The sequence below is a fragment of the Myotis yumanensis genome, unplaced genomic scaffold (genome assembly GCF_028538775.1).
Source record: "Myotis yumanensis isolate MYYU_CA2020_CCGP unplaced genomic scaffold, mMyoYum1.0.hap1 SCAF_10, whole genome shotgun sequence".
NCBI classification, from domain to species: Eukaryota; Metazoa; Chordata; class Mammalia; order Chiroptera; family Vespertilionidae; genus Myotis; species Myotis yumanensis.
The window spans coordinates 27920500-27945333 of NW_027223761.1; the positions used below are offsets into that span (position 1 = coordinate 27920500).

The following is a 24834-nucleotide window of genomic DNA, read 5'->3' on the forward strand; positions in this document are numbered from 1 at the left end:
TTGGATTAAGGTTTATTGAGTTATAGGATATGATGCCGCTGCCTTGGGAGGATATGCACGGTTCCTTCTAGTTTTAGGATTAAAGTAAGTGAAGTTACTGATTTACTATTAAGAACAGAGAGTAGTCATCTATAACAACACAGATTTGTACATTGTGTTGGTTTACAGGTCCAAAAGATTTGTGCCCCCTTAAATGTTTAGATCTCAGCATGTTGTGCTTACTAGTATACAGTCTCTCTCTCTCTCTCTCTCTCTCTCTCTCTCTCTCTCTCTCTCTCCCTCTCTCTCTCTCTCCCTCCCTCCCTCCCTTTCTCCCTCCCTCCAGGAACTTCAGTTATATTATGTAAAAGATAAATGAGATTTGGCCTTCTGTGGCCATTAGAAACCTCCATCAATATGAGCTAACCAGCCTCTTAGTTAAAGAACAGTAACTTATAAATATACAACAATCTATGGCAAAGGTATTTGGAAAAACAAACATTACTTCCCTAACTTTTAAAAAATATACTTTTTTTTAATTGATTTCAGAGAAGAAGGGAGAGGGAGAGAGAGAAACATCAATGCTGAGTGAGAATCATTGATCAGCTGCCTCCTGCACACCCCCTACTGGGGATCAAGCCCACAACCTGGGTATGTGCTCTGACAGGGAATCAAACCATGCCTTCTTGGTTCATAGGTCAACTGAACCACACTAGTGGTGTGGCTGCTTCCCTAACTTGTGCAACTTTTTATTCTTCCCAAAAGGTCACTCGGAATAAAATATATGAAAAAAGGAGTGGCAATCCATTCTCAGTGAAGAATCTGGCTTTTATATGCCAATGTTTTCAGGATAAAGAGGAAGATGCAAGAATAAGGAAAAGGTACAACATGACTAAAATCTTGTGTTCACTGGGCCCTTTTCTTATAGTTTTCAGATTGCTCATTGAAAGACATTTGACCAAGAGAAGAAAGCCTCAAAATCTTCCATCACCCTTAACCAATTTACTGTTCATGACTCCATATATGTGATTGAAAGTATATTGGAATCTAAACCAAATGCCCCACAAAGCCAGCATTACTGTCACAAAGGCACCAACACAGTCCCTGGATTCCCATTTTAGTCCTGACAGCCCAGTGATACTGGGAGAAGAGGGAGGAAACTATGAGTTATCTATCAAAAGTCTTGATTTGATCCCATATGCTCAATCCCTGCCCACCAGGTACTCCTACTTTTCCTTTAAATTTAATCCTAGTCTTTCCCCATGGGGGAACAAAGTTCATTTTCTTAGATGCAAAAACATTTCATTATGATGGAAGGAAAATAGTTTGATACATTTTAGAACTGATGTCTCTATGCCCCTCCGTGTTACTACAGGCAACTGGGACTTCAATTTCAAACCATGCACCCATGCATGCATGCTCACACCCACAGGCAGAAATACAGGGAGTGGAATTAAATTTTGCAGGTAAAATTTTTTATCACTTTTTTTTCTCAAAAGGTTAGGGTAAATAATGCAAGAGAAAGACAATTTAGGCAAAAATTGTACTTAGTACACTTGATGTTAAATGGAACAACACAGATGTGGTGCAGAGAAGGGTTGAATCAGCTTCTTTTTTTTAGTTACTTTTTATATTATCTAAAGTTTTACATATGTCTCCTTTTCCCCGAACTGACGCCCCCCGCCCCCCAGCCATTCCCACCCTGGGCAAGCCCCCACCGACCCAGTGTCTGTGTCCATTGGTTATGGTAATACGCATGCATACAAGTCCTTTGGTTGCTCTCTAACCCCCACTCCTCTACCATTTGTCTCTGGATCTATTCTTGTTCATCAAATTATGTTGATCATTATATCCCACATATGAGTGAGATCATGTGGTATTTATCTTTCTCCAACTGGCTTATTTCTCTTAGCATAATTGTCTCCAGTTCCATCCATGCTGTTGCAAATGGTAAAAGTTCCTTCCTTTTTATAGCAGCATAGTATTCCATGTGTAGATGTACCACAGTTTTTTAATCCACTCATCTGCTGATGGGCACTTAGGCAGTTTCAAAATCTTAGTTATTGTAAATGGTGCTGCTTTGAACATAGGAGTGCATATATCCTTTCTGATTGATGTCTGCTCACCTGTACAAGAGAAGTCATCCACGCGAATGTATCCCGGGACACAGTCACAGCGATATAACCCGGGAAGGTTGACACACACGGTATTGGCATGACAGTAATGCATCTTAGCTGCACACTCATCGATATCTGAAAGAGAAAAAAAAAAGGTGCAATATTCTGTTAGTCGAATTATTAAACCAGAGTGGAATCATCTTCCAATGAAATTAGAAGATGTGAATGCTCATTGAAACCAAGAGAAAAAGCAAGGCGCATTAAACACAAAAGTTTAAGGCAAATTCAGCTGGAGCATTAGATCCAATCTTGGGCAAAAAGTATTTCACAAAAAATGTAGGGTGCAACACAACAATTAAAAGCCCAAGAAATATAAAGACTAAATGTAATATTATTCATCTCTCACCATCAAGAGAGCTTGATTTAATGTCCAAAATCAAATAGTTCTGTGTCCAGTGAGTTGATACTAATTAATATTTATTAGGTATCTACTGCACATGGTATAGCCGTTATCAGCAAGATCAGGGGAATATATCCCCTCCCACTTGTGTGTCTTACTAAGACATGCTTTAATCCATCTGCTACAAAGTGATGGTACAGCCACTTTCTCTCATGTTGCAATGTGAATACAGATAGCAACTATTGTCTCATGCAAATTAATGTCTTTCATCTCTTGACCTGGAGATCTATCCCATAGAACAATGGTCTGATTCAACAACAAAATCTTTCTTTATAATGGAGGTCAGGGCATCACCTGCTTTCTCATAAAACTCCAGGATAAAAATTAAAATAGCCTAAAAACGTAAATACAGAGTTTAGTTTTTTTTTGGAGGTTGTGTTCAAAAATTACTTTATGTTCATTTTACTCATACTGCTTATGTGTGATGGCCAGAGAGAGGGAAAGATATAAACCCAGCATGAGAACCCAAGATAGAAAATGTGAGTTCTAGCTCTGGTTCTGTTAGTTACTAGCCTGTGACTTGCACGTAACCACTGTGAGTCCCAGAATCCTCATCAGCTTGTCATATGGGTCCATTAGGAACCTACTGCTTTATATATATATATATATTCTAATTTAATCCACATATAGTTCCATGAGTGAAGTATAGCATTACTCCCATTTTAAAATCTATTTATTTTAAGAGTAAAAGTATATATTCTATTCAATGTTAAAGATCTGTCAGCCTATAAATACTGTGGGCAACTGAGGCCTGGGAGAATCAGCAAGACTTCTGTAACTATGATATAAGAACAAAACAGCAGAAATTAGTGAAATAATTCATGCAATGAACAAAGTGTTCTATCTGCACAATACCATGTACTTCCACTAGTGATCCAAGACAATGCATAATAAAAACAAATGAACAACAGGAATATAAAAACTATATAAGATAACATCAAGATATTTGAGATAGGATAGTAACTACACAGGAGCATGAGATGGAAGTCAGATCTTTCTGGAAGTCAGGGCATTTGAATTCTTTAACAAGTTGGCTCCTGACGTTCCTTAAACATTTTGCTTCACAGAGGAGTGAATATCATGAAAGTCAAGAAGAAAAGTGTTTCGGGAAAAGTATAATGATCACTTTTGTCAATTGCTGCTATGAAGTTGAATAAAATAAAGGGAGAAGTAACCATTGCCTTTGGCAAGCAGTTCACTGCTAATCTTGACTTAATAAGAATAGTTTGGGGAAAGGAATGGGGCAAAGTTTGACTGGAGTCAATTAAAGAGAAAATGGAATATGAGGGAGTAGAGACAGAAAAACAAGGCAAACCTTTTGAGATATTTTCCCATAAAGAAAAGTTGAGTAGAAGCTATAGGGAGACTTGGAGATGAGAGAGAGTCTTGTTCAAAGATGGAAAAGATCACAGCATGATTGTATGCTGTTTGAAATTATTCCATACTAGTGGCCTGGTGCACGGGATTCATGCACATTAAAAGGGAATTAATTATAGGGAATATTTTAATATTGCTATTTTCCCTTTCTCTATATAGAAGTGTCAGAGTTGAAAGAAAATTAGTAAAATGTATATGAAAATAATACATAAATGTATCAATAAACAATCACAACATGATATAACAACCACAAAGACATGATATAAAAACAACAAAAACATGATGTAAAAGCAACACTGATACAAACAATGACTGATAAATTGATTAAACTTATTTTAATATCTCCCTGTATACCACATTAAGAGTAAAAACACTTCCAGAGTGCTTGACTAATTTCCCTTGTGATGAAGTATTTACAACTTTAACTTTAACATCACACGTTCTTTCGAACTCGAGAGAAAGCAGCATATAACTGACCATGTGCGAAAACAGGTTCAGGTAGGAATATTTTTACTCTGTCTATAGTTTGTCCTTGTGATTTATTAATAGTCATCGCAAATGCTGGCATCATGGGAAACTGTCTTCGAATTAATTTAAGTGGGAGGCCAGTGTCAGATGGGGACAAATCAATTCTTGGAATCAGAACAACCTCTCCTTCTGCAGATCCTGTTAATACTTCAGCTTCGATAATGTTAGGTCGCAATCTTTGGATAATAAATCTAGTACCATTACAAAGACCCCATTTACTATTAAGATTTCTCAGTAGCATGATGATTGCACCCACTTTCAATTTTAATTTATGACACAGCATTCCCAAAGGAGTAATACTATTAAAGAATTCATTGAGAAAATTTTCCTTTTCAGTATTATCTATTGAATCAATGGAATCATCACTCAAATATGTGTGAAAATCTCCATCGGGTATATCCAAAATTTCTTCATTTAATTTTTGAACGTGCTCATTTTTTGGACAGAGAATTGCACATTTAGATATATTTTTAATATTATCTATAGATATAGTATTTCCAAAGGTAGCTTTAATAATAGATCCGTTACAATAATAGTTTCCTCTCACCACCGTGCCCCAGCTAGGGCCCAGAGCTCCCTCCCGCCATGCCGGCCAGGACCCAGACTGACTCCCACCACCAGCCTGCTATTCGGTTGTCCATCCGGTCATTTAAGTCATGACAGCCCCTGGATTTTTATATATTAGGACTAGAGGCCCGGTGCACAAAAATTTGTGCACTGGGGGGGGGGTCCCCTAGCCCAGCCTGTGCCCTCTCACAGTCTGGGACCCCTTGGGAGGTAACGACCTGCTTGCTTAGGCCTGCTCCCGGGTGGCAGAGGTCAGGCCCAATCCCTAAGTGCAGCCCCTGGTCAGGCTCAGAGCAGGGCCGATTGGGGAGTTGGGGCGCCACCCCGTCATGCACAGAGCAGGGCGGATCGGGAGGTTGCAATGCCACCCTCAGTCACTTTCAGGGTAGACTGATTGGGAGGTTGGGGGACCGCCCCCTGTCACGCACAGAGCAGGGCTGATCAGGGGGTTGGGGTGCTGCCCTCTGTCACTCACAGAGCAGGGCCAATCAGGGGGTTGGGGCGCTGCTCCCTGTCACTCACAGAGCAGGGCCCATCAGGGGGTTGAGGAGCTCCCCCCTGTCACTCACAGAGTAGGGCCGATAGGGGAGCTGGGGCGCCACCTCCTGTCACACACAGAGCAGGGAAGATCAGGGGGTTGGGGCGCTGCACCCTGTCACACTCAGGGCAGGGCCAATGGGGAGGTTATGGCTCTACACTGTCACACACAGAGCAAGGCCCGTGGAGGGGGGTTGGGGCGCCACCCTCTATTACCCACAGAACAGGGCCGATCAGGGGGTTGGGGCACCGCCACTGTCACACTCAGGGCAAGGCCGATGGAGAGGTTATGGCTCTACCCTGTCACACACAGAGCAGGGCCCATGGGGGGGGGGCGGTGTTGGGGCGCCGCACCCTGTCACACACAGAGCAGGGCCGATCAGGGGGGTTGGTGCGCTGCACCCTGTCAAACACAGAGCCGCAGGGCAATCGGGGGATTGGGGAGCTCCCCCCCATCAGGCACAGAGCAGGGCTGATCAGGGGGTTTGGGCGCTGCCCCCTGTCATGCTGATCCCGGTGCCGGGAGCCTCACTGCTCCACTGATCCCGGTGCCGGGAGGCATATTACCCTTTTACTATATAGAATAGAGGCCTGGTGCAGGGGTAGGGGCTGGCTGGTTTGCCCTGAAGGGTGTCCTGGATCAGGGTGGGGGTCCCCACTGGGGTGCCTGGCCAGTCTGGGTGAGGGGCTGAGGGCTGTTTTCCCGTTGGCAGTTGACTAAAAGCTCCCAACCGCTCCTTGTTTTCTTTTTTTTATTTTTATTCTGGGCCAGCTTTAGCTCTGAGGCCTCGCTGCTGAAAACATGGATACAATGTTGCGGTCCGGGGCTGACTGAAAGCCGGTTTTGTTTAGCTTCTTATTTGCAACATAGTAATAGTTGCTTAGAGTTGCAGTTGAGAGGCCGGCAAGTGAGGCGGGGAACGTTGGAGTCTGCAGTCCCTGGAGGAAGCAAACCTCCCTGCTCGCTTCAGTGCATGGCTGCCGGCCGCCATCTTGGCTGACAGTTAATTTGCATAAGGATACGCTGATTAGCCAATGGGAAGGGTAGTGGCCGTACACCAATTACCATGTTTCTCTTTTATTAGTGTAGATGAGTGAAGAAAAATGGTGATGTAGCAGAGAGAGATCATTGCAGGAGCCAAGTTCTAGACAAGGCAGGAGGAGTTGATCTCCAGTGCACAAATGGAGAAAGTCATATTTACAAGTTTGAAGGCAAGTACTAAGGGAAGAGGCATATTTGGTGGTAGGGAGTGAAGTGATTCTTCTTTGCTTGTTTTTATTTTCTCAATGAAATGAAAAGAGGGGGTGACATCTGAGAATTGGGAGAAGGAGAGGAGGTACTGTATGCTTAAGGAAAAGGGAGAAGGTATTAAAGAGTCATTCCGGGATGAGGAAAGGAGAATTTACTAGGGTGTGTAATAGGATGGCTAAGGAGCTACTTGTGATTTTCAGTCATAAATGTAAAGCGAGAGCATTCAGCAGGGCTACATGTTTTCACCAGTCTCATTCAGATAGTTAGGACAAGTGCAGGGCAATTGGAAGGTTATAGCCAGAGATGAGGTTTTAGACAAATATGATGAGTAAAAAGAGATACAAGTGAATTGAGTGTATAAGAAAAGAGGTGATGTGAATGAGGTGCCAAGGAACCTCAGCTATTAAGGGGGAAGTGAAGACATGAAGAAGGAGGAAGACAGTTGAAACGGACTGGACATTATGGCAGACTCTGTGTTGCACTGCCTAGGTATCTCCACAGAACTAAAGAACAGTCTCCTATGATCTTCAGCTGTTAGCCTTTCAGAAAAATTGTCCTTGGTTAGAGATATAACTCACCCACAGTCACACTCCCATCCTGAGGGTAAACTACAATTAAGACTGGTTCTCCTTTATCTCAAGGATGAATAATTCTAAAGGACTGCCCCAGGTTCAGAGTACTCAATAGATTGAGCTAACTCACCCCTCTACCCTTCCCATCTCCTTTCTTTCACAGGTGTGAATCCCTATAGCACTCCCTGGTAAACTGCCTTGTATGTCACTTTCCATTTCATGGGATGCTTCCTGGGGAACCAAATATCAGCAGGGATCCTGATGGAGGCAAGGAATTATCACAGTGAGGGTACTAGAGTGTGTGAGCTGGAAAACTGGGAAATGGAGCCATAGAGTAGCATGCTTGGCATTAAGATTTTGGAGGAAATTTACTTATTGTTGATTACAAGGTCTTTCACATGACTATTGAAGCCCTGAAGAACAGATCACTGTGAGGGTTGGGGAACACCAAGAGAAGTCAGGTATTGAAGGGGGTTGCTGGCATTAATGTTATTCATCAAATACCAGTTTTCCTCCTTCTGGGTACATAATGCAACAGTACTAGCTGCTCCTTTTCGAAGTTAAGCCTGGCTTTATGACTGAGCATGAACATTAATTAGCCCTCTACTAAGCCCCACAGAAGAGTGATGAACAAAATGCCATCATGGACCTCACAGCCTGGTAAAGCACTGAGCAAAACTTGCTAAGTTCTATTGAGAAGTTAAGACTTTTCACCAGGGGGATTTGACCTACTCTTCTTAGGGTCAGAGAAGGATTCTCAATGGAAAGGATGCTCCATTTGAGACCTGAAATGGAAGTGAAAGAGGTAAAGGGGAGAGGAATAACATACCTGACAGAGAAGAATGTTTGAGAAAAATTAGAGGGAAGCAGTTTGGCCTACTTAAAAAGAACCGGAAAGAGAAGCTGGAGCCGGATCCTGCTGGGCCGGGTAAGTCATGTGAAGGAGTCTGGACTTTAATCAGGGCAGTGAGTGACACGATCCAATTTCTGTTTTTAAAATATCACTCGGTTGCAGTGAAGAGAATGGATGGGAGCAGGGCAAGCTGAAGGCTAAATCATGTTGGTATTTTACTCACAGAGACACAGCCACACTGAACTGCGTCTCATTCTGCTGGGATGCCCAGCCATTCTTTAAGATGAGAAACGAGTCAGGACTTGCCTTAGAGGCAATTCAATCTTCAGCCCATGGGCCTCCACTGCCAACGAAGCTGCTGACTGCAATGAATGTTTCCCTGTCATGGACCCTCCTCAGCTCCTCCCAGAGGGAAACCCTGGCTCATTTCCCCCAGGCCACTAGCTAACTGCTGTGAGGTGTCTGCCTCATCTAGATTGGAAGGAGTTGCTTGACTATAACAAGCTTATTTTCATTCCAACAGTCAAGCCATTTCCTTGTTTCACAGGACTCTAAGGCTTTGAATAAAAATATTTTCAAAAACTAGATGAGGAGGTGGTTAGAAAAACCCAGCGAGAATTTCTCACATAGGTTTATCCAACTCTTGCTCTCTGCAGGTCGCGGAGGCCACCCCCCACCCCCACCAGACATCCCTGCTGCTCTGCTATGTCTCTGAGTAGGTTTGTCTTCAGTTCATACCACTAGTAATTCCGGCTCTTGCATATCTGGTAATTTCCTGGTGGCAGTCCAGAAAGAGACAGCACCAAAATAAAGCAGGAAAGTTGACAAATGTACCAGAAAATTAAACTGTCATAACCTATTCATTGTTGCTTATCTCCCATCATGTAACCACCAGATATAGAAAACTACTTCCTGGTATAAATGAGGCAGAGGGGAGAAAGAACATGTGGGCGGCCTCCAGCTGGGCCCTGGAGACAAGATGGTGGAAGAAAGGAAGAAACTGACAACTTCCTCAGCATTTTGGGGGGATGGGGATGCGAGTGAGAAGGGAGGTGGAGAGGGGAGGTTGTAGGGATGCGGGTGGGGAGGGGGAAAAGGGAAAGGAAGGGGGAGAAGGAGGGGAGGTGAAGGGGAGGGGGAGGAGCGGCAGAGAGAAGGGAGAGGGGAGGAGGGTGGCGTGGTAACACATTTGCCAAAAGAAAGATTGCCTCTCAGTCCTCTGGGAAAGGCACACCCTGCAGACAGTTTCAATAGGACTCAAGAGTACTTCAAAAGTAAAACTGATTATAGAGAGAATCAAAACAGAATTGACAGCTTCAGAGAGCTGGGATATCCTGCGAAAACAATCTTGAGAAATAGCGAACAACTGAGATTGTAAAAATAAGCCTGGGACAAATACTGCTTTTGGTTCACAGACAAAAGATTCTGAAAGATAATGAATAATTACAAACAAACACAACAAAAACAAAAAACAGACCTCCCTAATGAAAGAATAAGCTGATGCTCAGAGAGAGGGAGAAAGCGGAATTGGCCCAAAACAATGAGGACTTTATAACCACAGCCCTGAGAAGCCACCTGACCTTTGCCCAGATGCTGAGAGCCCTCTGCCTAAAGCCATCTCTCTCTCTGACAATGGTCTCTGCCAGTGAAAGCCAGGAGGCCAGAAGAGGCTAAGCCCTGGGCTGAACCTCAAGGTGGGAGTTGAACATACTCAAGTTCAGGCTCAAGATAAAGGTCTGAATCAGTGGAGGAAGCTTTTCTAGGAAGAACTACAATTTAGATGACATCTACTTGAAGGATAAAAAGATTTTTTTAAAACACCTACATCATTAGGCACAGAGTGATACCAAGATGAGTAAGAGGCTAATGGTATGTGTCCTCCTAAGACAGCGGTTCTCAACCTGTGGGTCGAGACCCCTTTGGTGGTCGAACGACCCTTTCACAGGGGTTGCCTAAGACCATCCAGCATATCAGATATTTACATTACGATTCATAACAGTAGCAACATTACAGTTATGAAGTAGCAACGCAAATAATTTTATGGTTGGGTCACAACATGAGGAACTGTATTTAAATGGCCAGAAGATTGAGAACCACTGTGCTAAGACCAAGATGAATATTATGTGTCCTCCTAGGGTAAAAGTAGGAACAGGACTTGACACCTGTTTAATACTCAATAAAGAGCTGTCGTTTCTCTATAGCAGACACTATGTCTCATTCAGGTACAATCTCATCCCTCCACTTATTCTTCCTGACTACTGTAGGAAGTAGGTATCCCCATGTCGTGATGAGGAAACCGAAGCTCATGGATTATTAGGTCAGTTGCCCAAGACACGTAGTCAGTAAGCATAACAGCCTAGGTTTGAATCTGCACAGTCTGACTCAAAGTTGGCGTTGTTTTTACAAAGTTGGTGCCAGTTCTGGTCCTCAATAATATTTCAATCCTATGACTTTCAGATAATCTGATGCTATTGCAAAGTGTACAGAAGCAATGCCATCTCCAAATTCTATGTCCATGAGCTCATCATAACATCTGTTCTGGAATAACACTCTCTGCTAAATGTCAATGCTATCCCGTGCACCTCTGCTTCTTTGGCTCTTTTAAATCAATCCTAATGCTTTCACACTTTGGGCCCCAGTCACCCAGCTCCCCCAAAGAGGTAGCAGTATTCTGCTCCCAGCTGGAACCCACAGCATGATACAGTCTCTACCCTCGTTGCTTAAGACTACCAAGTGCCTCCTAGTGGATTAGAAACTAGAGACAAAAAGGCCTGGGTTTGTTTGGTGGGTTTTTTAAATTAAATTTTGTTAGAGAAACTCCTATAAACCCCACGGCAGCATATAGCAGCTCAAGTATAATGGGGCTCAAACTGTGATTCATTCATATAGATTGCTTGTCACCTTTGAAATATTAGAGCCCATCTTCTGGTGGTCTTTTGAGGTAATAAAAATACAAGATTTATGTCCCTACCCAAGATGGTGGAGAAGTTTGTTTTGTTTTAAAAAGGTATACTTATGGACTTTAAAATGAAACTCGATGTGGCATAATGATTCTTCACGTATCACCAGCCTCCATCTGCATAAGAGAATTGACAGCACACACAGACCCCAATTTGGCATCATCATTAAATTTGAGAGCAGTGTCTGGTTGCAAAGGGCGAAGCAAATGCAAAGAATTCTCTTAATAAAATGATGTGATCTACTCAGGCTTATTCATAAGAATTACCTAGAAAAAGGCAACCCATGGAGGCTAGGACCAGGGAGGCGGGGTTGGAGACTGGGATGCCCCACTCCCTGTGCACAGTTAAAAAGGAAACAAAGTAGGGAAAGAAGACCAATATATATTGAGACCGCTGTATGCCAAGCGCTGTGTGCATCTCATCTCTTTACTCCCAACCATCCCATGGCCTGGCATCAAAACCTACATGTAGAGGACCTAGAATTTCAACCCAGGTCTCTGTGACTCCAAACAAACTTGTTCCACTCTGACTATTGGACCACAAGCACTGGACTGATAGTCCAGAATCAAGTTCTATTCCTGCTTTCTCTATGCTCTAAGTACTGAGCAATCCAATCACTTCTCATCTCAAGACATCAGTTTTCCTATCGGTAAAATGAGGGAGTTGAGAGCATCTAAATAGTCCCAGGTTCTAAAGTTCATGATGCCTTTAAGTTTCTATGTCCACTCATCATAAAGCCTGACTGCCTCTGAAGCAGTCTCTTGAACTGCCCCCTCTCCCTCTGTTTTAAGGAGTTCAAAGATGATCCAAATGCCTTTCCCAAGACACAGGTCCTGGAAAATACTACCAAGATAATCTGAGTCTTCACACTGTTTCTTGATACCTTTGTCAACTGAGTTGGCATCTAGGCTGAAAATAAAGAGCAGCTATGGCTAGCAAACAGATATGCACACAAAACCAATGGGCAAGTTCTCTGTGAATCAATAAGAGAAACTGCAGAGCAATTGTGCCAGACTTTTATCTCCTGACTGCAGAAACCATGAGTTATAAAAACATGGTGGCCTGGACAGTAGTTTGTCATGTTAGAACTATCAGTTCTTTCCATCTGTGTCATACCACATATTTTTGAAAGTCAGGGCCCATATGATCTCTGATTTGTAACTTGTAAAAATCCACTGAAACAAACAAGATCTGGATCATGATGCCCCTTTTAAGGTGATAAAACGGAGGCCCAGAGAAGATAGAAATAGAGGCCCAAGGAACCCAGATAATCATAGAGCTAGTAATAGAATCAAGGTCTTCAAACTCTGGAATTCATGCTTTATCCAATGTTCCACGCTTCTCTACAATTATAGCTTTCTTCCTAAAGTTAGGAGAGAAAACCCAAATGCCTGCAGAGCTAGGTAGAAGATATACATGTAAAATATGTCCCTTCCACAAGTAAGGTGTCTCTGTTTGTCTTAAAACATATTCCTCTCCCTCTCCCTCCCTCTTTCTTTCTTCTCCTTCCAAGAACAAAGAAATGGTTCTCTCTTATAAGGGAAAAGGCACAGCACAAGGCCAATGACACATGGCATGTGACAAGAAACCTCAGTGGCGGAAAGAAGCCTCGGTGGCAGAAAGACAATAGAAAGAGTTTGCATTGCAGAAAACTAGAGCCCTGCTTTAATCATGCCATGAAGAAGCAATAGGAGATATCATCTGGACAGCACTTACTCTGTGCTAGACATAGTTGTAAGTGTTTCACATACATTAACTAATTCAGTACTCATAACTCTACGAGATACATATTACATATAATCATCTCTAATTTACAGGTGAGGAATGAGAGACATAGACAATACAGTACATTGCCTAAGGTCACATATTCCGGAGGTGTACCTGGACGGCCAGAACATGAACTCAGGCAGTGCGGCTCCAAGGTCTCTGTACGCTTCACCCCGCAGCATTTCCTTACAGGAACTGTGAGCTAGAGCTTTGATCTTTCTAGAGAAGTTGCATTGATTTAATTTTTTTTAAAGACTGACTCCATTTTTGTCAAACATTTTGAGTTTTTTCCTTTGTTGAGATAATTTACATACCATGCAACTCATTCATTTTAGAAAGTGAATTGTAGAACATTTTCATGACCTCAAAAACAAACCTGTACCCTTTATATATTACCCTTGGTCCCCACATTCCTCATTCCCTCCCAGCCCAAGGCAACCTGGAATTTACTTTCTGTGGAGGCTGAGTATGTGTGTTTTTTATTGAATTTATTGGGGTGACAATGCTGGTTAACAAATTTGTACAGTTTTTTCATCTGTACACTGTACTGTGTGTTCACCACCAAAGTCGTCTCCATCCATCACCACTTATCCCCCCTTTATTCCCCTACATTTTTCACCAAGCAAAACAGGTCTGTGTATCAGACTCAACCCATGATGTCTGTGCCTTAAAGCATGTCATCACAAGGAGCTGCAATGAGCAAAGAGACAGAAAGAGAGAGGAAAAGAATGGGAAGGAGAAGGGAAGGGAGGAAAGGAAAAGGGATGGAGGAAGAAAGGGAAGGGAAAGTAAGGTGAAGTGAAGACAACAAAATAGAAGAGGGGAAAAATGATGAGACAACCTTCTATGGACTGAAGTTAAATAGTTCCCCAGATTCATATATCAAAGCCCTAACCTCCAATATGATGATACTTGGAGATGGGTCTTTCAGGAGGTGATTATATTGAGATGATGTCATGAAAGTGATGCCCTCATGTTGTGATTCCTGCTCTTATGAGAAGAGACCACAGAGCTTGCTCCTGCTTTCTCTCTACAATGTAAGGACATAGGGAAAAGGCAACCATCTGTAAACCAGGAAGACAGCTTTCACCAGAACCCCACCATGCTGGCACCCTGTCTTCAGACTTACAGGCTCCAGAACTGTGAGCTAATACATGTCTGTTGTTTAAGCGGAGGAGTCAATGGTATTTTGTTATGGCAGCCAAAGCTGATTAATACAGGTGGGGCAAAAGTAGGTTTCCAGTTGTTTGTATGGAAAATAATATAATAATTAATAATACAAGAATACAAGAATAAATTCTGGGTTTCACATACTCACAACTGGAAACCTACTTTTGCTTTACCCTTTACATTTCTCTGTTGCCTGGTGAAATGGATTTTTACATCATCTTTTAAGATGTGTGTCAAACAAACATGTTGCCTGCCCGATCAAATATTTGCAGATTAAAAATGCAAATAACCTTTTTGGTCATCCCATGCATAGTAAAGAAGCATTCTTATACAAGGTTAAAAACACCATAAGGAAGAAGTTAGATTGCTGGTTTTCTGACATTTTTAAAGTATATAACTAGGTCAGATATTTGGAAATCCATGCTAAGATGTTTTTCTCCCTGAGGGGTTCAATTGCAAAGTCAAACAGTACTGTCATAAAGTAACACACTTCTTTGTGCCGTTGAGAATCCCAGCATACTAATTTCTAGCTGACATTAAAAAAGCATCATAAACACCACTCCTTAACTTTCTTCCCAGCCTGGAATTTCTGCCCTTGGAGAGTCTCCATAAATTGATACAGAGAGTCTACCAGGAAAGATGCATGCTGGGTGAAAGGTGATCACAGCAGCTTTGGCCTCAGATTGTGCCCCACTCTATTTGAATCTACCAGTGCCAGAACCCCACTTCAGCCACTAGTACCAACACAGACACTGATTGCCTCCAAAAAGGATCAAGGTTTTCTCGTGAGTTGTGACTTAGACCAATCGAAACACAATGGAAATATAGAAGCGAGGATGGTCTTCTCTTCCCTACAATTGGAAAAGGAAAATCAAGGTATATTTACACACTAGAGTACTATGCAGCCATAAAAAAATAAGGAACTCTTACCTTTTGCAATAGCATGGATGGACCTGGAGATTATTATGCCAAGCGAAATAAGCCAGACAGAGAAAGACAAGTATCACGTGATCTAACTTATATGTGGAATATAATTAACAAAATATATGGGCAAACAATATAGAGCCAGAGACATGGATGCATGGAATGGACTGACAGATGACAGAAGGAAGGGGGTGTGGGAAGAACTGGTGAAAGAAGGTGTAGATGTTAGCCAAAGCTAAGTGTAAAAAGCCAGAGCATGCAGAACCTATGCTAATCCAGCTGAGAGGCAATCACATGGCATGAACTTGAAAGCACATTCTGTGTTCTCCTACAGATATTAGAGGCTAATTCCAACAAAGGGGACTGGAGAAGGATTTACCCAGAAGATTTTTGTTTTAGTCTTGAGAAGGCAAGAAAGACACCTTCATAACATGTTGATGTCCTTTGCTTATTACTTTGATTGAACTGAGCAATTCTTCTCCCTCCTCCCACCAGCTTTCTTAAGATATAATTGATATGTAATATTGTGTAGTTTAAAATAGATAATGTGTTAATTTTGATATGCCTATATATTATAAAATGATTACTATCATATCCTTAGCTAACAAATTCATCGTGTTACATAACTATTAGTTCTATTTTGTGGTGATAAGATTTAAGATCTGCTCTCAAATATATAATACAGTATTATTATCTACAATCACCATGATATACATTAGATCCCCAGAACTTACTCATCTTATAACTAAAAGTTTGTACTCTGACCATCAATCCATCATTAGATCAATGGATAAAGAAGATGGTGTGTGTGTGTGTAGTGGAACATATTATTCAGCCATAAGAAAGAAAGAAATCTTGACATTTGCAATAACATGATGGACCCAAGGGCATTATGTTAAATGAAATAAACCAGACAGAGAAAAACAAATACCGTATGATACCACTTACATGCAGAATATTAAAAAAAAACACAAAGATTGATGAACTGGGGGTGGAGAAAATGGGGAGATGTTGGTCACCTATTCCTTCACTTTTCAAAGATAAAGGAAGACCATTTGAGAGTGAATGAGATAGGAGGGAGCAACACTCCAAGCAAAGCCATCTATGTCCTCTATCAGTTGCAAGTATTAATTATAGTCATAGGTAGCACTTGATGATCACTACTATGAGCCATGTTTTAAGCACTTTGCATGTTTTAATTCATTATATCTTCATAAGTACCATGCAAGTAGGTATATATAAATATTTTTTATTTTATTTTATGGAGCCTCAAGACGTTAACTAGCTGAAGATTACCTCAGGGAATATGAATTTGGTACCTACTCCGTTTTGTCTCTTTATAAGACCACCTTAACTTCCCCACTCTCAATAAGAATACCCACGTTCCTTGGTTAATTAAATAGCAATTTCCTGTAGCCTCTTGGTTGAATCATTCATTCACCACTTCCTCCACACAGTCAAAATAAAGTGTACAGGCTTTAGTTTTTTAAGATAAATGGTTTGTTGCTGGAAGTTTAGACCCAATTCACTACAGCATCAAATAAACCAATAATGAAATACACCACACTCCAAAATACACAAACAGGGGCCTGCAGACCTGTGAGCAGGTAGGTAGTGAGCACTACCTGGATTCAATAAAACCAGGTCCTATCTGCCAGCGCCTGTATGATGAATGATGACCAGCAGAATGTACCCAGGAAATGAGCTCCTTCTCTGTGCTTCCCCACCTGGAGAGAGTCCTAAGATAAAAGAGACATCTTGAATTGAAATCAACATTATTCCCAATTCCAGATCCTTATACATCTGACTGAATCCATGGACTCTAATATGAAAACCAAACCCATCAAGTGTCTAAGCTGGTCCTTCAAATACACCAAGTCCAGATGCCAATACACTGTGATTGTTGAGAAAATAAAAATGAGTGAATGGCAAGAAAAGAGGGAAAAAATTAACATAGAATAATGAGTAACCCATTTTCTTCTGAAAAAACAATCTAATGATGAACTAGAAAGCACCACTCAAAAGGTGGAAAATGTAACAGAATCTGGTTCCAAACAACCCACTGGGTTTTTAAACTATTTTTAAACAGAGGAACCCTTTCAAAAATAGTAATAGCTAACACTTATACAGCACTTACTAAAGATCAGGTATTGCCCTACATATATTGCCATTTAATCCTCAAAAAACCCTTTGAAGCAGGTACTGTTCTATAACATCCCAAGTCTACAAATAAGGAAACTGAGACATAAAGACTAAGCTACTTGCCCAAGGTCACACAAGCAGTGAGGGCAGAGCTAGAACTCCAGGCCAGGCAGACCTGGCTCCCAATGTGAGGCCTTACTCTCCACCCCACACTCTCTCACCCAGAGTGACCTCACCCACAGGAGTCAGCAATTAGCTCTTAGATGAGCAAATGAATCTTAGATATTATAAACAGTTTGCTATTCTCCAAAGGACCACAGTCCATGAATATATGTGTGTGTGTGTGTGTGTGTGTGTGTGTGTGTGTGTGTGTATCTGTGGTATTAAAATTTCATGGGGGAGTGATAAGGGAAAAGTGTCTGAAAGATAGGTTAGGCGGGTGATAACGAAAAAGAGATCAAGAAACAACTGACTGCGTCTATCTGGAATAACATCTAACTTGAAAGCTCAGATTGTAAAATAGAATTAAACAGAGGTTACGGTACAGTAAAAGCTCAGGAACACGGTTGGGATGGAGTGGAAAAAGAACAATCTACAGTTAGCTATTGTGAATAATGTTATAAGGAACAACGGCATAGGTCCAAGTACCCATTCAAGTCCCTGCTTTCAATTCCCTTAGGTATATATCTAAGATTGGGCTTGTGGCACCAGCTGGTAATTCTAAGTTTACATTTTTGAGGAACCACCAAACTATTGTCTAATTCCCAGGGGCTGGGAGGAGGGAGGAATGGGCAGTTAATGCTCAATGGTTACAGAGTTTCTGTGGGGTGATGAGAAAGTTCTAGAAATAAGAGTGATGATGGCTGCACAACATCGTGAATGTAATTAATGATGCTGAGTTGTAGACTTACCAATGGCTACAATGGCAAATTTTATGTTATAGATATTCTATCATTAATGGTAAAATAGTGTAGTATACCCAAAATCATTGATTTGTACACTTTAAAACATTGAATTATATCTCAGTAATGCTATTGTTGTTTTTAAAAAATATGGGAGCAGGGGAATAAATGCAAGCTGGCATTCTCTTTCCTGAGGGGAGAAGAAAGGTGTGCCCATGAGAAGCCGAATGCCATATAGCTTGGAAAAAAAATGTGACAGATCTCAATTCAAATCCTAGATTTGCTATTGATTTGTGTCACTCGGAAAATTACCTGATGCTTCTGAACTTGGATTCCCACACTTTGCATGCTGTCCCTGCTCTTAGGAGCTCAGGTGACCAGGAACTATGCCGGGTAATTGGGTCACAGACATGAGGCGAGTGTGGTCATGGCCTCCACAGTGAATAAGAGAAGCCAGAGGAATAAGCAAAGAGGGACACTGAAGTTGAAGGAAGGAAATATGCATGTAAGAGTCACAAGGAGGTAATGAGCAATTCTGTCTAGCGAAGGGCATGATATGAGCTATAATAAAAGATGAGGAAATGTTGACAAGATTGAAAAGGGAGAAGGCACAGAATGGGAAGGAAAGGAGTCCTTGGAAAAAGAAAAGACCCAGAACAGGAAGTAGATGCATCTGTGGCTGTGACTTCACATAACTGAAAGGTGTTGTTAGGAACCAGACAAAACTCAGGACAACATGAAGAAGGTGAGCACAGGGCAGATCACAGGCCTTGAATGCCATGCTAAGGAGCATGCACTTCATTTCTGAGGTCCATGAGCTTGCAACTGAAAGATGCTACCAAGAGATGAAAATGTATGATTTTAGGGGATCATGAAAATACAACCCCTTTGACGGTAGCAATCTGGGGTGGGGGACCAATTTAAAAAATTTTTATTTCAGTCTTAAAGAAAACAATGATGAAATGTATGTACCTGTCAAGAGCAGCATTTTTTGACTACTTCGTTTATTGTTATAGATCTGTAAATGAGTGAGTAAATTAACATAGAATTATTTAATTGCATTAAACTATGACATGATCACAGATGTATTTTTAAAAGATCATTCTGGAAACACATGGTGAGTGGGACTGACAGGAGAGCCCAGGTGGCCACATTAAGAACAGCATGAGAATGAGGGTAGGAGTCTGGCTGCAAAGAGCTGATCAGTGGGGTGAGAGGACATGAGCTTGCAGCTGACCTGTGCTACGGAGAGATGGGAGTTGGTGGTTTTAGGAGTAGAGCAGTTAAGTGATGTCAAAGATCAGGAGCATAATGAAGTGATATGGGAGGGAAGGTAATTATAGCCCTGAAGATAAAACTTCAAGGCTGGAAGTTTGCCCAGAATGATAGCTGAGCTTAGCATGGAGAAGATACCTGAACAGCTAGGCATGGAAGATCTCAGTGAATGAGGGGGTAGGGACTGGCCCAGAGATTTGTCACTGACAGCCACTAGAAGGGTTAACAGGTGTTATGAGCAGATGGCTGGGACTTCAAAAGAGAAGAGGTTGTTATAAGGAAGGACGAAATTATTCTAGATGTACCGAAGCTGTCTTTGGAGAAGCCAGGTGCTGTATTTGGGCTCCAAGGTACATTAAGTTTCAAAGAAAATGCAGCCTCCACTCAGAGCTCCAGGAGAGCTGCATCCCCAGAGGAACTCAAGGAGGCTGAGACAGAGGGACATTCTGCACAGTTTGTAGATATGAGGGCGCTTGTTTACAAGGCAACAGGAGTTGTGGAGAACACAGTGCAGTGGGAGGAAAAAGAATGGGCAGAAAGAAGAACCAGCTTAAAGGACACACAACACAAGATTAGAAGTGGGATCTACAAGAAGATGGGTGATAAGAAGACCTGGCAGTTCGGCAGTGTGACTCCAGCAAGCCCAGGGGATGATGTTAGGCAATACCCAAGGCCTAATGAAGGTGTTCAGGTGACAAGTACAGCCTTAGTTGGGGAACCAAAAGGAAAGCTAGAGAGTTCTTTCTGGCCAAGAAAGAGGCAGACTGCTTGTGACTGTAGCATGGATAACCCCCCAAGAGGACTGTACTCGGTGGTGAGAGATGGAATCTGTGTGTTATAAGGATAACTGCTACAGGTTGGCATCCGGAGTCTCAATCTGGGACTGCACCTTCAGTGGTGGGCTGTAGCTGGCTTGAATGGGCTCATGAAAGCTGACTGTGCACATATCTCCCCAAATCCATAGTCAGTGACTTAACATTAATCACTTGATGAGAGCATTTAAACCATGGGATTCAACAAACTTCACAAATCATGCTCTTGTTCCACTGATCCTGAACCAATGTTAAACACTGACTAGCACACCACTGCTTGCCTTTCCCTGGTTCTTGTACCTCCTAGGAAACAAAGTCTATGCCTCTGCTCCACTCTGATCCCAGCAGACTTCTTTGAAGGGATCTGCCTTCCCACCCTGGCTTCCCCATTGGGACTGCTCTAGGTCCTCCTTCACTTTGGGTACTCTCTGACCCTAGACCTCTCCTTGGGACTCCCAGGTGCCAAATGCTCCCACTGACTTCCCACCACCACATGCTCCAGCCATCAGCTCTGTGCATGGTGAGTATTAATAGTAGATGAGTAGAGCTGGATGCTGATTTTCTTTCTGTACTTTGCTATGTATATGAGCTTGGGCATATTCATCATCTATTTCCTCTTCTATAAAATCACTATTTTGTAGAAATAGCCTCACTGGATTTTTTTTTTTTTTTTTTTTTTTTTTTTTTTTTTTTTTTTTAGAATTGATCCATTTTTCTCATTTTCTCAAGAGGCAGATGATTATAGTAGTACACAGTACTTCTGTGTGCCAGACACTGTTCTAAGCTCTTTACATACATTAACTCATTTTATTCTCACTAAAATCTTATTTGATAGCACCATTGTTCAAACCATTTTACAGATGGGGAAACAGGCACAGAAGAATTCAGTAACTCATCTAAGATTGTACAGATAATACTTACTAGAGCCAGGATCCCAAGCCAGGCAGCAGCTTCAGAGTGCTTACTCTTAACCACTGGACTATCTTCCCAGTAGTCCCTACACCCTACTTTCTTCCCTCCTACTCCCCATGAATATTTCTAGTCTTCCTAACTTGCCAATCCAATCAAGTCACTACTGGCCAAGATCCTGAACTGCTAAGTCCTAGTAAGAGGCTTGAACCAAGAAAATAATAAAGCTATTATTATGTTTAAACAAACAGAAATAGACTAATCAGGTCACCATGTAATACTTGATGACACTTCTCACGTTGTTCTTCGATCTGGGGTGCTTTACTCATTTGTCCTTTTAGCAAATATATTCTAATCATCCAGAGCTCATTTTCAGTTTCACTCCACAAAAAAGCCTTGCCTTCCCATCTTCTATCCTTCCACTGGGTTCCCTGGGTGCCCTATTCTTACTCCTAACTTAGGACCTACCCTGATTAAGAACCTCTGAACCTCTTCAACCTCTTCTATAAAATTGACTTCTGTAAATTTAATGTATATCATCATTGTTAGTACATTTGCTTACTCCCCTACTGGCCTGATTTTTTTCCCCAAATACAGGGGCTGTCTTACATTTCCGTGTCCCTAACAACCAGCACACACAGCACCTAATATCAAACATGGGCCAGGTAACATCTGAAAGCAAGTGATTGAGGAAAAATAACTGCACTATAGCAGGATGGATAAACAACACATGCAGCAATAGAAAAGACATATGATAAACATCTTAGATATTAAAAATTAAGTGCAGAATTAAAATCATTACTGCTTTTTCTACTGCCTCGTTTCTTTGCTGAAAATTTATCAAGTTTTTTAAAATGTCTTTGCCCTCTAAAATTGAAAATGAACTTGCATAGATTATCACCCACGCCTATCCAAGCTCCTGCACATTTACTATCAGCTTTAAAAATAACCTCATTTATTCATTAAATCCTCTTTCTCATATAACGGGGTTATTTAAACCAGAATTATATAAGGTCAGCTTTCAAAGAGCTGGAAATTCCTCTAGGTATACTTTATAATGCTAAGAAAATATTCTGAGATTTTTGTTGAAGCTTTTTAAATAGCTAGGTAAAATCTACTGAGTAAGGTGATGTATTTCCCAGTTCTGGAAGAGGTCTTCAGAGAAGGGGGTGTTTATCAATGAGAAGATATTTACTCCCCAATGAACCACCTAACATTGTCTTAAGTCATGTATACATCATATAAAAACTACTACAGTTTATTAGCTACCTATTATGTGCAAGAAAATATACTAGTACATTCATTAACTTTAATCTACATGATTCTGCAAGGCATTAATTTTCAACTTTACAGAAAAGGAAATTAAGGTTTGGAAAAGTTAATTAAGTTTCCTAAGATCATGAGATTAGCAGGTGGTGGAACCAGGGTTGAAATCTGAGCCTATTTTATTTTAAAGCTCCAGCTCTTTCAAAATAGGATTCTCATAAAGAGGTTGTACCTCATAACAGGACAGTTGGTTGGGAGAAAACATATTATAATGGTATTCTTTGCACCTTTATCTGGGTGAAACTCTGCCATGTCTCCCAACAGACAAGGATACCCCAACAGACATAATCATAAAGATGTTTGCTGCCCGGCCAATATGGCTCAGTGGTTGAGCGTCAACCTATGAACCAGGAGGTCATGGTTTTATATATATATATATTTATATTTTAAAGATGTTTGTTAAGGTCCATATGAAAAGAAATCCATTTCTTTTGCAAGTGAGCAGTGCCAAGAAAGCCTAAGTTTCAGCAGACATCTCTGCACTTATGACACTGATCTCACCCCTTCTAATTTGCCAGTCCTCTCCATGAGCTCAAGGTTACACAGCTAAAAAGTGACAGAGCTGAGACTAAGTCTCAGACAGCCTGACCTAAGCTTCACTGCTGCTTGTCAGAACTATGCCTCCACACCATCCACCAAAATACCCGTCTCAGACCTTGAGAGAGAAACACTGCACAAGCAAATAAGGAAAGCTCAAATGCTTTTTTCTGTTATTTATGATCCATATCATGGCTGTATTCTGCTTACCCTCCCAGAGAGGGGTGTTAACCAGAGCTTTGTGGCTAACACCCATGCCATCAACCATGACAAACGATGCCGTTGAACACTGGGAAGATGAACTGGCCTTTATAACCCCAACTGAGACCAAATGTTTCTGGGCCATTTAACACCCATTCTTGGGCCATTCCTCTTCTTTGTGGACTCTCTTTATTTTCTCTATTGTTGTACTTCTCAAACTGCAGAAAGTGGCATGATGGAAGCTGAGCTCAAATAAGAGATGACGATAGTTGGCTCACGATTACTCCGGTTCCGTGAGAAGCCCTTCCTCCCTCCTCCACCAGTTAGAGAAAAAAGAGCATCGAGAAACTTCCTGCCATGGCAACCTCTCCCCCTCCCAAATAAGAACCAATATGACAATCTGAGCCCCAAACTGCACCCCTTCAGCCCACATTTGTTCCAGGAAATGGCCAGCCATAGAATGCCTTCCTCCCTAACACTGAACACTCCTTTCTCATTTGAAAGATGATTTTGTTCTCTGGCTCCCCTGCCAATCTTCCTGAACAGCAATTAGAAAGTCTCCCCCACTTCCAAAAAAGTCCCACCTAACTAAAATTCTTGCCAATCAGAGACCATCTCAGCCTCTCCTTTTTTTCCTATTTATTTATTTATTTATTTATTTGTCAATCCTCATTTGAGGATATTTTGCCATTGATTTTTAGAGAAAGTGGAAGAGAGGGGGAGAGACAGAAAGAAACATCTGATGTGACAGAAACACATCGATTGGTTACCTCCCACACATAACCGAGGTACATGCCCTTGACCTGGATCGAACCCGGGACCCTTCAGTCCGTGGACTGATATTCTATCCACTGAGCAAAACTAGCTAAGGGCAGCCTTTCCTCTTTTTACTCGATAAAACTGGCTCTCCTTTGTAATACCTTCAAACCCTACAAAACTAAAGTAATGGCAGATGGATTCCTTTGCTGCTGTTTATAAATAAACAGCTTTGTTACCTTTGTCTTGAGCTTGGCTTTGTTTCTGACAGAATTTATACAGTTTGCCATACCAATATGCATCCTAAATAAGGCGTTTGCCCACAAGCAGAAGCCATTAAAAGAAAAATGGTATTATCCAAACATGGGAAGAGATTCATTCACAATTATTTTCATTCTAATCTGACTCATAATTTTACTTTAATATTGTTCAAAATTTTAGATGAATTTCAAGGAATCACTACTTTGGTTACTTTTATACATGCCTTTCACCCACCTACGAATGAAAAAAAAAGTGAGACATTAATATCATTAAACCAATTTCCATATGTATTTAATACATATTTTACTTTTGCAATCCATTAGACCCAATGTTGCTATCAGTTCAGAATGAACACGAGCTAATTGCACTTGAAAATGAATAATTCTTGACTTAGCACTGCCTTACTCTGAACAGCTATGTTAAAATAGCTGTCCCTCTCAGCATTTTTGTCTACCGCCCATCCCCCATCCATCTGGGAGGGCTTCTCATCTCTCTTTTTTTTTTTATCTCTAATGCTATTACACTGGCTGAGTCCTATCTCTGTGCTGTGATATTGACTAGTCTCTCTTTAAATTCACATAGATGCTATCTTCCAATGATAAATCGTAGCAGGCTACCCATATAATTGATCTCCAATTCCCTGTGCCCCC

At 41.4% G+C, this 24834-nt stretch overlaps 1 protein-coding gene across 2 annotated transcripts in view; it reads right to left on the reverse strand.

The window, feature by feature from the left end:
• The window catches only part of NELL1 (neural EGFL like 1), a 683273-nt gene that overhangs the window by 358328 nt on the left and 300111 nt on the right, over positions 1-24834 (reverse strand). For both annotated transcript variants that reach the window (XM_070428154.1, XM_070428155.1), the window contains exon 13: positions 2106-2231. In XM_070428154.1, the coding sequence (XP_070284255.1) occupies positions 2106-2231 (126 nt within the window). The remainder of the gene's footprint in view (positions 1-2105; positions 2232-24834) is intronic.